The sequence below is a fragment of the Diceros bicornis genome, chromosome 19, assembly GCF_020826845.1.
Source record: "Diceros bicornis minor isolate mBicDic1 chromosome 19, mDicBic1.mat.cur, whole genome shotgun sequence".
Lineage (NCBI taxonomy): Eukaryota > Metazoa > Chordata > Mammalia > Perissodactyla > Rhinocerotidae > Diceros > Diceros bicornis.
Window position 1 is genome coordinate 32,291,310 of NC_080758.1, and position 13,105 is coordinate 32,304,414.

At 46.6% G+C, this 13,105-nt stretch overlaps 1 protein-coding gene across 1 annotated transcript in view; it reads right to left on the reverse strand.

Moving 5' to 3' along the window:
- Positions 1–1,860: 1,860 nt before the first annotated feature.
- The window catches only part of RNF24 (ring finger protein 24), a 75,099-nt gene continuing 63,854 nt past the window's right edge, over positions 1,861–13,105 (reverse strand). The window contains exons 5-6 of the mRNA XM_058563138.1: positions 8,932–9,011; positions 1,861–8,165 (exon numbers count right to left, since the gene is read on the reverse strand). Coding sequence (XP_058419121.1) covers positions 8,027–8,165; positions 8,932–9,011 — 219 coding nt within the window. The 3' untranslated portion in view covers positions 1,861–8,026. The remainder of the gene's footprint in view (positions 8,166–8,931; positions 9,012–13,105) is intronic.

Consider the following 13,105-nt stretch of genomic DNA (forward strand, 5'->3'; position numbering starts at 1 on the left):
CCTCAGCCTGAGCAACCTCCAATCCTGCCGTCTGCCCTGGGCCCCTTCCAGACGCGCGCTTTGTGGCCCCACCTCCCCCCCACGGCCACCAAAGACAGTGCCACCACCCACTCACTGATACCCCAGTCGTGCTCCCCGCTTTCTCTGGAGAAGGCAGAGATGAAGGGAGGGAGCTGGAGCGAGCCTGCTCCCCGTTAACACTGAGGCCCGGCCTCCGAGGCCCCTGTGCTATGGGTCCCGCCTGCTCTCCCTGAACTTAGCTGTGCACACGAGGCTGTGGTAGATGGGTCGTCTTCTGTAGCCTGTTTATCTTCACAACTTAGAGAAGGAAACCAGCCAGAGATCACATAGCTAGAATCAATCAGCTAGGACTGGTCAGAGCCCCTTCCTGCCTTGCATTCGCCTGCCACCTCCGGGGACCCACCTCTTCCCACTTGGTGATCTTGCTTGGCGCTTTGTGCTCAGCCCACACTATCACTCTATGGGAGGGTTCTTGATAGGTCACCAGTGACTCTCGTTACTAGAATGGACATTTCATGTCCTCATCTTCCTCACTTCTAACACAGCAAACCCCTCTTGCTTTTCCTCCTGCTTCCCAGGCCACTTGTCTCGACCAGCTTATTCTCTGAAGACAGTTACATATTGCCAGCCCTTGGGTGCAATCCTGGATCTCCCTCAGCAGTCATCAGCACTTACCTTGACTCTGATTTCTGAGGTAGCATGTGCTGCCCAGCCCTTGCCTCTGAGCTGCAGCCCCAATTGCCAACATTCTGGTCTAAGCCACTGCCCTGTCTCAGCAGTTGTCCTTTCAAGTCTGCCCTCCACGTGGTAGCCCGAGGGTGCCACCACACACTCCCCATCTAGAGGGAGTGGGGGAGAGGTGGCTTGTGGTTATCCATCATCCAGGTGAGAAAGGAATGAGGCCTAAACCAAGATGGGAGCAGTAGATGGCCAGGTGGAGAGGGATGAATGCTTAGAGGGCTGAGTGTTGGGATGTAGAGATTGGATATGGGGGAGGGAGGTCCTATGAGGGCACCTAGGCTTGGTGGGGAGGCTTGGTTTTAGACTTTGTGATTTTGATACCAAATAGGCAGCTGGATATTTGAGTTGGAGATAAAAGACCTGAGAATGATGTACAAATAGGTGGGACTTCAGTGAATACCAAGGTAAAGGGAGAATAACAAGTGATGGGCAGACAAGGAAAAGGCTGCAAAGAGTCGTCGTCAGAGAAGGGACTGGTGGGGGCCTCTTGCTCAGGAGACTGCAGGGAGAGGATCTCTCCAGGCACCTGCATCAAGCAGTTTATGAGGTGGCCCAGATGTGGCTGGCCTTGAAGGGAGCAGTTTCCCCAAATCTATGGGGCAGAAGCTGAACTGCAGAGGTCCTAGTGAGGGGTGGTGAGGAGAAATAGCAGCTGCCATACAATGACTGTTCCAAGAGATGTCTTTTTCTCCTGTCAGAATAGTGGGTATTTCCAGGCCTGGGATATACCTAGAGGGGTAGGCTGTGGGCTGGTTCTGTCACGTCAGCCCCCCCTGAGCACCAGTGTCCACACTGGGGAGATTGTCATCTGTGTCCAGCTGCATCTGCAGAGCTGAGGCCAGGGTGACAGGTGGGGCCTTGGCCTTTCTGCCATCTCCCTCACTGTGGCCTGGTGCTCTACTCTTCAGTGCTGAATTACACCCCACCCGCACCACTAGAAGGGACAGGCCAGAAGCTCCTTCATCACAATCACCTACTGACCAGCTCAGTTTGAGCAGAACCACTCACCTTGACTTGTCAACTCTTGCTACACAGGCTCAAGTGCGGGTGGGTGACCACAGGCCCCTCTGAGTTGAAGGGTACATGCTCAACATGAAGTATTTTCAAAATCTTTTTATTTACATGTTTAAGTCAATTACATGCACGGTTTATTTTTTAAACAAGAGTAATTAGCAAAATGCATTAAAATTTTAAAATAGCAATTAAATATACAAAAATATAGCTTACAAAAAACTGCGAATGTTTAAAAATATTCTGCTGCAGAATTCTTAGTGTACAAACACGTCTATGAAACCTGAGGCTCAGCATTTCATAAACCTTTTTTTGAGGGAGTTATACAATATCTAGTGAATAAACCCCAATGGGCTAAACTACAAGACTAAACTTCCCTCCTTCCTGGCAATGATCTGTCAAGAGACCCAGAAACGACAGTTATCAGGAACACTCTTGGAAGACCAGGCTGTCACCAGGAGGGACTTCCTAACACTGGCCCCACCTGTCCACCAGCTCTAGCAGGGCCTGGGAGGGAAGAGACAGATGGAGGGACAGTGCACAGCTGCCCCAAGACGCAGATCCGCCAGGCTTGCACTGGCACAGGCAGCTGAGAGGAGCTTCATCAAGTACAGACACGTCCCTTGACACTGGTGGGGCCCAGGTTCTAGGTACATGTCCTTAGAGCAGGGAGGGTCTTCTCCCTTACCCTATAGCCAAGGAAGTGGAGCACTGGATTGGTGAACCAAGAGTTCTGATGCTTGGTCTAAAAATGAATAAAACTCTTTGCATCCTGCAACACTTTGGGCTCTAAAGCTGAAATGGAAAAATGACAGATTTACGGAACAAGCCCCTCTTATTTTTCTCCTGATTTTTCCACTCAAATGGAAGCACATTCCATGGCACATGGGATCCTTTGTTAATCTTATCTACTAAAGAACGATGACCCAGCATTTTCCAGTTAACAACTGCAAATTTCACCAGAATTTAGACCTTGTGAGTTTAGACACGTTCGTTCATTTCCTTTACTCAAGAAATTCATAACAGCTAATGTGAAAGACACTAACCCAGGGCCAAGAGATCAAGTGACAGGTGGAGTTTGACAAACAATTCAAGTTTCAGGTCGGGCCCAAGCTGCACTTGCAATCCAGGGGAAACCCTAGGCTTCTGCCCTGGGTGGCTGGACACCAGTGAGGTGCGTGAAGACCCAGAGGCCTGAGTCCATACCCCTCTCCCCAGGGCTGCCTGGAGGAAGTAGCTTTAACTTTCATCTCCTGCAGGGGCAAAAATGAATTTAAGAGAAAAAAATTTTTTCAAGGAAAAGATTACTGGTGGGGTAATTTCTGTCGTCGGATGGAAAAAATGTTGGGCTAGGAGAAAATTCTGTGGGAAGCATTTTCGTTTTAGTGTGTGCATTGAGTGGGGAGGGAAAGGGAGCAGATCCCTGAACTTGAACATGGACATTTTGAGGAGACAGACCACTTACTTGCTTAGCAACATCTGAGACATCTGCCATACAAAATAGAAGGATGCCTCAGCCTTCAGTTGCTGCTGCTTCTCAAACTTCTGCCTCAGAAACATGGGAGCTCACCTAAGAAACCAAGAGAGTTGTAGCCAGACATCACTGCTGAATGCTTGGGCCTCACTTGGAACTGACCAAATTCTGGTGGGGAGGCGGCGGGGGGCGTGCAGCAGCTTTTCCAGGCCCCTGCAAAGGCTGCTGGACCTGGATGAGGCCTGCACTGCTGCTCTCGGCTACAGAGCCTGCTCTTGAATGTCCTGTCACAGATCAGAAAGACAGTCTGGACACTCTGTGCTCTTGTGTTATCTGGGCATCTGTGGTAAGGGTCAGGGAGGGACTGCAGTTTCTGACTTATATAGAAAACTAGAATTCCAATATGCTGCAATCAATAAAAAAATATGCCTTATTCAAAAGGAATGTGATTGCAAAAACACCCCCCAATTCTGGGCACACCTTTTACAGATATTCTGACTTCCTGGATGGCTCTTCCCACATGAATAGGAATGTTCCTTGAATATGCTTGTCTGGTATCACATGAGTAAAAGAGAAAAATTATATATACACACACGTACATACATATACACAACACACGTGTGTGTATTTTCTTGTATGTGCATAAGTGCTCTCTGGAAGCATACAGAAGGAACGAACTTAGAGGGGATATACAAGGGGGGAAAAGCTGAGCTTGCTGGAGGTCAAGGATGCAAGGGAAGACTTGAACCGTTTATGATTTGTGAACCATGTGAAGGGATTACCTATTCAAAAAATTAAGAATATTTAGCACTGAGCAACAATTTGGGGAGCACTGTGGGCAAAGGTAGATGGAGGTGACTAGGGAAGACCAGGAGAGGAAAAGTAAGGGAGCCAGGCGAACCTGGACCCTGGGGAGAGCCCCTGGGCCTCAGGAGGTTCCTGCTGCGGTTCTGTTCTACTGGGACAACAAAGGAGCCCCCTGTGACCTGCATGATGATGTTACCCAGTATCAGCAGTTCCCATGACCCCTGGCCTGCCGCTCACCAGACTCTGGACATGGTGGCTAATCTGCACAAGAGCTGGCAAGGACACAGTTACTATAATCCCTGGGTGGCAGATAAGGAAACAGGCATTGACAGGCTAGCTTGTAGAAAGGCACATGGCTGGTGAGTGGCAAGGGGATGACTCAAATCACCCTGAGCGCTTTTTCTGTCCAGAGCTCTGGGGATACCTCCCAGTGTGTATTTCGTAATTCCCAGAAAGTCTCTCAGAAAAAGAATTACTACAGTCATTCAGAGGAGCTGAGCAGAGCAGAATCAGACCATGGAGATGACAGGCTTTGGAGTGGGGCTGTGGAAGGGGACAGGGCCCAAGGTCTTTCCTCTGATGGATCTGAGGGGCTTGGCACTGGGGAAAAGGATCTTCATTTGTCAAGACTTGTCAAGAGCAGGCTATTTGGCAATAGTGGGAGGTCCCCTGTATCCCTGAGCCCAGACTTCCCCAGGGGCCACCTGCTCCCACCTGGCCATTTCTGTCTTGTCCTGCTCTCTGCCTAGGTGAGCACTGGCTACAAGGACCTTACCTGCCAGGGACAGGCCTAACCAAATCACATGGGCAAAAAAAAGCAGCAGATGACAACTACTAATGTCTTAGGCCTATTCAACCAGTAATCAAGTCAGGCTGGTTTTGTTCCCTGTTTCTAAAGCGAGCTGAAGTCAGCTGTACCCCTGGCAACACTAGATAATGATTCAGCCACCCGTGGAGTCCAGTTGGAGCTAAGTTCTACTCTACTAACTCAGCACACAAGTAACACCTAATCTTTGAGCTGCTTTAGAAACCTTAAGACAAAATTTAAAAAATTGCCACACCACCAGCCAGTGGCCCAAGAGCAGACCAGAGTCCCCATGTGTCTACAGACTAACAAAGGTCACCAACAACTCACGTAGATAGATTGCAGACGGGGAGGCCTCACTGGTCTCACTGAGGCGTGAGTCTGAGCCAAGAGTATTAAGGGATCCTTACCTCACTCTTTAAAAAAAAAGATGGATATTTAACCTTGTCCTTCACACCAAACTGTGATTTTAATCAAAATTAAAGGAAGATGTAAATTAAACCCTGACCATTCGCAGTTATAGTAGTGCAGCACAGGGAGGTCCTGGAGGAGGACCCAGATGTCGGAAGCAAACACATTCAGGTTCTTTGTTGCTAAGAGTCACAGGAACTACTGCCAAGTGACACTGGCCATGCTGCAGTAGGACACCAAGTCAAGAAAGGGGAGATGACCATGATGACAGCAAACACTCACCACTCCAGCATTCAGCCCCACCCTAGCAGAAGAGCTGCATTTTAAAAGCCCCCCACATTCACAAGTGTTGAGGTCATGTTAGTGGTATCTCATGGGGCAAAGCAGACCCACGATGATGGCCCAGTGAGAGTGTACAGCGTTCTCGAGCTTTGTTGTAACGGCTAGGACTATTTGGGCTTTGTGCCTCTGGTCCAGTGCTATGCACCAACCACCTCAATTTGCCTTTAGCTATGACACAGTGAGATGAATTAATTTGCCTCCCTACAAAAACAGGGACTTGGTAAGGCTGTCTCCTTGGTACAGGCGCAGAGGGACAGAAAAAGCTGCAACTGAAAGGCTATAATCCTACAAGAGCTGTGAGCCAAAATAATTTGCAGTATAGAGTACAAGAATTCCTCTGAGGGGAAAAATTCTCTTTCCTATTGGAACCCTATAACAACGAGGTGACATTTGTCCCAAAGCCATGCCATGGGAAATGGTGAATGTTGGCCATTAATGAGGCTAGTCCAGAAGCAAGCCTACTTCTGACGTTGGTCACTGAAAACACTTCACTGTAAACTGGGTGCTCTGCAACATTCAACTATTGTGCTACAAACAGAGAAGGCAGAAACAGAGGGTGAAAGGAGAGTACAAATGGTTCTTTCCATGGTGCCAAGCAGGCTAAGGCTTTCATATAAAAATATTCCACACTTCCCTTGCCCTGTTTAAGAAGCAGTCCAGTTGGCATACCACGAATAGGTCACACATGGGAAACAGCCAATTCTGACCAGCTAGATCTGTAATTTTCCGAACTGGATTCTGCCCAGCACTTTTCTAGGCTAATGGGAATTTTCCTCTTCATCTGACCCCAGCCACCTGAGCCAAGGACAGGTTCCCTCTCCCATTCTAAGACGGTAGAGGCTGGATTCCAGAAAAAATTCCTGGAGACATGCCATGAACAGCAAAGCTTCCTGCATCCTCTCTCCATACCATGCAGACGGTATCTCCAATGAGAAACTGCCCCCACTCATACGTGTGGGATGGAGCAGAGGCAAAGCTGTCAATGAGGAGTCCACCCCAAGATGAAAGGAGGTGGAGAGCAGGGTTTTGGAAAAGAACTTTCCATCTAACCCAATGCTGCTTCATACAGCGAATTTATACAATATTCATGAATCCTAATGAACTCTGAGTCATTTCTGGAAGACTTGGACAGAAAGAGCCAAAGAGCAGCATGCATTTCTCTCCTATAAAGACACCTTCAGTTAGTTATCACAAGTCCGAATACTGAGGCACACACCAATGGGTGAACAGCCCTGCAGGAGCTTCCTGAAACTATTTACAATTTCAAGTGGATCCCTGGCTTCAGAATTACATACAGATCTTATCTGGGATGCTTTAAATTGTTAAAAAGTCAATGACGGCCATTTTCTCTCAAGTAGAAATAGAGATAGGGCAAGAGAGGGAAGAGAACAGAGGGAAGGAATAAGAGGAGAGGGAAGGGGGTCAGCATCCTCCTCTCATCTCAGCAGGCCAGGAGTGGCCATTCTCAGAAAGACGCTCCTCTTCGGAGCTGTCTGAGAGGCTCACAGCAGCTGCCACCAGGGCTGTGGGCCAAGACCAGCAGCTACACTGGAACCACACCATGTATGTGGGGATGTGGGAAGCATCCTGACACCCCCTGGGTCACACAGGGATGGCATGGACTCAGAGGCCCTGCTAGAGCTCCTGATGGGTGACTTGGCTGTGCCCCTCTGGTGAGTAGGAGGGGAAAATAAGAGGAAATGGCTTCTGACCAGGCCTTTCCAAGCGTGCCTAATGTTTTTAGTTTAGAAGATTTGATAAGCAAGTGTTGTGAACTTGAGGGAGAAGGAGTGACGAAGGGCACTGCGGCTTCGTTGTAACCAAAGCCCTTGGGTTCCAAGATGGCCTTATCAAAGGAACATAATGCAAAAAGCCTTGTTGGCACTGCCTCACCAATCACTGGCAACTGGTCGTGCTTTGGCTGAGGTAACCGCTGGTTTCACTTGGCTCAGGGCCGTCAGACGGGTTTGCTGCTGCAAAGGCATGCACGGTCTGCAGAGAAGCTCATCTGTCCACAGGGTGGGGGGTGGCTTTAAAGACTTGCCCTCAGTTCCCTTCTCTCACACTTGTGTTTATCTTCCCTTCTGCTTGATAAAGATTCACCTTGAAATGGAGATAAGTTTCTGGGAGACAGAGTGTAATGGAGTTAGCAAGAGACCCTCATGAAGTTTCCTGAGCCAAGCCCGCAGGCTCATCCACTCCTCTTCTCTTGGCATGGGGTAGTGTCAGCGTGCTTTGGTTGTCACAAGACCCGGAAGTCTGGATTCCCAGTTTAGCTAGCCCAAGAGTTCTTCATGAGGCAAAGGGAGTGGCAGCTAGTGCCCCAGGTAGAGCAGCCAACACAGAGACCACTTGTGTTCCTCCTGGCTCCATGCGGATGTTGGACCCCGCAACAGTTTGATCCTTGTGGTAAGCTATACAATGTTCTCTGCTCCGGGTAGGGGTCCCTGTGGAGGTCCACGGTCCTGCTTACTGTGCAACTGGGCCAGCTGCAGAACTGGCATATTGCACAGTGGACACACTTTCCGAACCTCCAGCCACTTAATAAGGCACCTGCAGGATGAGACACCACAGGAGGGAAGATGTCAGTCCCATGCTCATGGTACCCCCTGCCCATATGCCTCACATGTTGAACACATCTGTTGCCCAGAGCCAGGGGCTAATGTGAACAGCCAGGTCTCAAGGAGCTCCACCACTAGGTGGAGAACGCATTTTTCCCTCTGGAGGAACCAGGGCCTCTAATCTTCCAAAAAGTGATACTAAGAAGCTACAGTCAGCATGCTATACCCTCAGACATCCACAAGTTCTTAAAGAATGAAGTACACTGAGGAGGAGGGGTGGGAAGTAGGAGAAATAAAAATTTCTAGTAGAAACAAAACAAAATTGCAAGAGAAGGGTGAATATTAATATATCTACAGGAAGGGGGAGGAGATGGCCCCACACTACCATTTACATTCAGACTTGATTTTGATTTAAAATAACTAAGGTTTTGATTAAATTAAGTTTTTAGGAATGGAAGCTGTCATTGGAAAAGTTCCAGTGAAATAGCTATTTATAGCCCGGGCTCCAAGGAGGTATGGGCTCGTCTGGCTCTCTGCTCAAGGAAGTACTGCCATGGTGGTCATGTTCCTGACTGCCCTGATCCCTCCTAACGTCATGTGCGCACACACATGCCCGCCCTGTAGGGTGCTGTCAGCTTTCTGCATTATAGACCAATCATGAAGCCATCAAGCTTTTCTGGCACTGGTCCAAGCCCACAAGTAAGTTGGTTGATGTGCCTCAAACTCAGGACCTTAAATAATTCCACACCAATACTCACTTTCTGTGGAAGGCATGCTTACATGGACAAATCCCCAACTCATCTCGAGGCTTGAAGTCTTCTAGACACACTGCACAGAGCTGAAACACAAATTCACAGTTGAGGCAAACTGTCTCCTCTCCATAGGTGACAAAGTAAAGTGCAGGCCCCTGAGGCCCAGCCATTTGAAGGGACTTACAATGTCCCACAACTTGTTAAGTGAAAGAAACAGGCTTGAATAGGGCGAGGTCTTCTGAAGAGTCTCCTGCTCTTCCTCATGTCTTCAAGATGGAGAGCAGACAGAAGACAGAAAGGGAGAGGCAGCTTCCTTTACTTCATTCAGTGTGTCAGAAGAGTCTAACTTAGGTTTATTCTCACTAGATGGGAACATAATGTAATTTTCCTGTGGTGTGCCGAGAGGCTGACTTTCCGCAAGGAATGTTCTGCCTGTTCAGCAGCACAACCCCTGGGGGTACTGCTCACACCCCGGGGCAAGCCCTGGGGCTCTCTTTCCTCCGGTTTTCACAACGTAGAAACCATAAACCACGGCACAGCCGGCAGTAACATGCTTTTTATAGTTCTTGGGGCCCCTCATTTTGGCACTGTCCTTCTGTCAGTGCCTGTCTTTGTCATATAAAAAGTTATTCAAGGGTCACTGAATTTAAACTTATGAAATGTGCCGATGGGGTCAGGACTGCTCTCTGACAGGTAGCTAGGCTCCACTGCTTGTGGAGCCTTCTCCTTCATACCTAGATGCTGGGTTCCAATTACAACTTCTTGGGCACTTAGCAGTGCCTAGGCACACCAAGTATTGTTGTGTTTACCCACTTTACAGATAAGGAAACAGAAGCTCAGAGCAATAACCACGTTGCTGGAGGCCAAGCAGTTGGTGAGTAGCCAGGCCTGGCCGGGGACCCAAGTCTGTTGCACTGATGTGCTGCTGTGCCACTTCTGTCTCTTGCCCAAAGCTTCAACTCCTCCCTGCTTGCTTCCCCGTCTATCTCTAGGGATCCTGGTTCAACCATCACCATTTCTTGCCCACACTGCTGACATGGCTGTCCTGTCACCTGTATCTTAACCTACAACATGTAATCCAGTCTTCTTAGGTTATGTGACAAGGACATGTGGCTCTTGGTGCCCCGGGCCAGTTCTGTGAATGTTGGTCTTCCCACACCCTTCTCTAGGGAGCTCTCCGGGCCTTGGGTATACAGCAGACAGGATCTTCACAGGAGGAGAATGGATAATTGTCTTATCAGATACAGCATTACTCTCCAAGACAGCAGGAGAGTGGGAAGAAGGCACGCCAGACGGCCGGCCCTGGCTCCGACACCCACTAACCGTGTGACCTCTGCCGTCATGATGCCTCTCAAGTTCTGTTCCTTCATCTGTAAAGTGAGGACACTACCTGCCCTGCCTACCTCACAGGACTGTCATCAGCTCAGGTTGGGGGGCAGGGCTGAGGAGGAGTAAGGCAGTCAACCAATACCAGTTGTTTTTATTCATGTTTAAATTTCGAGATGGGAACACAATTTTCAAGCCCATTTTTGTTTTCTGGAAGAAGGTTGCGAATAAGCTGTGAGTAAAGATGAGAAACTAGCAGTTCCAGGCTTGGGGTGATCTTTTGGGCCTCAGCTTCTGTAAAGGGGGAATGATGTTTCCACCTCCTAGACTGTGTGAATGGGCCCTCTGGCCTTAAACACCCAGCTTCTCTCCCAGCATAGCCTTTGAGAGACAGGGTCAGGACTGCTGGCTCTGCCCTCTGGAGACTCAGTGCTGATCCTACCAAATGACAAGAAGTTGGACAAGTCTCTCATTTTTATTTGCTTATTTTTCCAGGATCCAAAATTAGATTTGTAGCCTTTTCAAATGGAGTTATTATTAATGGTTACAATGTGCTATTATGTTCTTATTAAACAAATTCTAAAACCATAGTCACCTGAAAAAAAAGCATAAGATAAATTCTCACATTTTAATTGCTAAAGGTGACCAAAAGCCAAGGGCAATCACAAAGAGAAAAGCCTCAGATCTGACTTCTTGGAAGTTCCCTGAAGGGTCAAACTAATTTTACAACTTTACAGATCATATTTTGCAAATGAGCTTTACTGTCCAGTATTTCAACAACAGATTATTTCTCCAGCGTGACTTCCCATCCCTTTTTTAAAATGGATATAATTCACATACCATAATATTTACCTCTTTAAAGTATAAAATTCAGCAGTTTTTAGTATATTCACAGAGTTGTGCAACCATCACCACTATCTAATTCCAGAACATTTTCATCACCTGCCCTCAAAAGCCCATACCCATAAGCAGTCACTCTCCATTCCACCTTCTCGCCAGTCCCTGGCAACCACTAATCAACTTTCTGTAGATGGATTTGTCTATTCTGGTCATTTCCAGAATGGAATGGAATCATGAAATGGTATCATACAATATGTGGTCTTTTGTGTCTGTCTTCTTTCACTTAGCGTGATGCTTTCAAGGTTCATCCATGTAGCATGAATCAAAACTTCATTCATTTTTTATGGCTAAGTAGTATGCCATTACATAGATATACCATATTTGTTTATCCATTCATCTGTTGATGGCCACTTGGTTGTTTCGACCTTTTGGCTGTTGTGAATAATGTTGCTCTAAACATTGGTGTACAAGTATCTGTTTCAGTTTTCAATTCTTTTGGGTATATACCTAGGATTAGAATTGCTGGGTCATATGGTAACTCTATGCTTAACTTTTTGAGGAACTACTAAACTGTTTTCCAAAGTGGCTGCACCATTTCACATTTCCACCAGCATGTATGAGAGTTTCAATTTCTCCATATTTGATTATTGTCTGTCTTTTTGACTATAGCCCTCCTAGATGGTGTAAAGTGGTATCTTCTTGTGGTTTTGATTTGCATTTTCCTAATGACTAATGATGTTGTGCTTATTTGCCATTTGTATATCTTCTCTGGAGAAATGTCTATTCAAATCCTTTGCCCATTTTTTAGTTGGGTTATTTTTCTTTTTATTATTGAGTTGTAAGAGTTCTTTATATATTCTAAACACAAATCCCTTATCACATAGCCTATTGATTTTGACAAAGGTGCAAAAGCATTTCAATGGAGGAAGGACAGCTTTTTCAACAACTGATGTAGGAGCAAGTGGACATCCATAGGCACCAAAAGCATGATATGACCCCTAAAGCATAAGCAACCAAAGAAAAAAAATTGATAAATTGGACTTCATCAAATTAAAAAAATTTGTTCTAGGGCCGGCCCAGTGGCATAGTGGTTAAGTTCGCATGCTCCGCTTCAGTGGCCCGGGGTTCGCTGGTTCGGATCCCGGGTGCCTACCTACACACTGCTCATCAAGCCATGTTGTGGTAGGCGTCCCACATACAAAGTGGAGGAGGATTGGCACAGATGTTGGCTCAGGGACAATCTTCCTCAAGCAAAAAGTGGAAGATTGGCAACATATGTTAGCTTAGGGCCAATCTTTCTCATCGTCCTCCCCACCCCCCAAAAAATTTTGTTCTGCAAAAGACTGTTAGGATGAAAGGACTGGGATAAAATATTTGCAGATCTTTTTATTTTGTAGGTGTTTTCTTACAGAGCTGTAAGAGTTCTTCATAAATTCTGGATACTAGACTCTTATCAGAGACAAGATTTGCAAATATTTTTCCCTGTGGGTTGTCTTTTTACTTTCTTGATAATATTCTTTGAAGCACAAAAGTTTTTAACTTTGATGAAGTTCAATTTATCTATTTTTTTCTTTGATTGCTTGTGCTTTAGTTGTTGTATCTAAGAAACCACCATCTAAACCAAAGCCATAAAGATTTATATCTAGGTTTACTTCTAAGAGTTTTGCAATTTTAGTTGTTACATTTAGGTCTTTGATCCATTTTTGAGTTAATTTTTGTATATGGTGTGAAGCAGGGCTCCAACTTCATTCTTTTGCATGTGGGTATCTAGTTATCCCAGCACCATTTGTTGAACAGACTATTCTTTTCCCACTGATTTGTCTTGGCACTCTTGTTGAAAATCAATTGACCATAAATGTATTGATTTATTTCTGAACTCTCAATTCTATTCCATTGATCTGTATGTCTATCCACCTGCCAGTATCACACTGTCTTAAATACTGTGGCTTTGTGGTAAGTTCTGAAATTGGGAGGTGTGAATCCCCCAACTCTGTTCTTTTTTTTCAAGATGGTT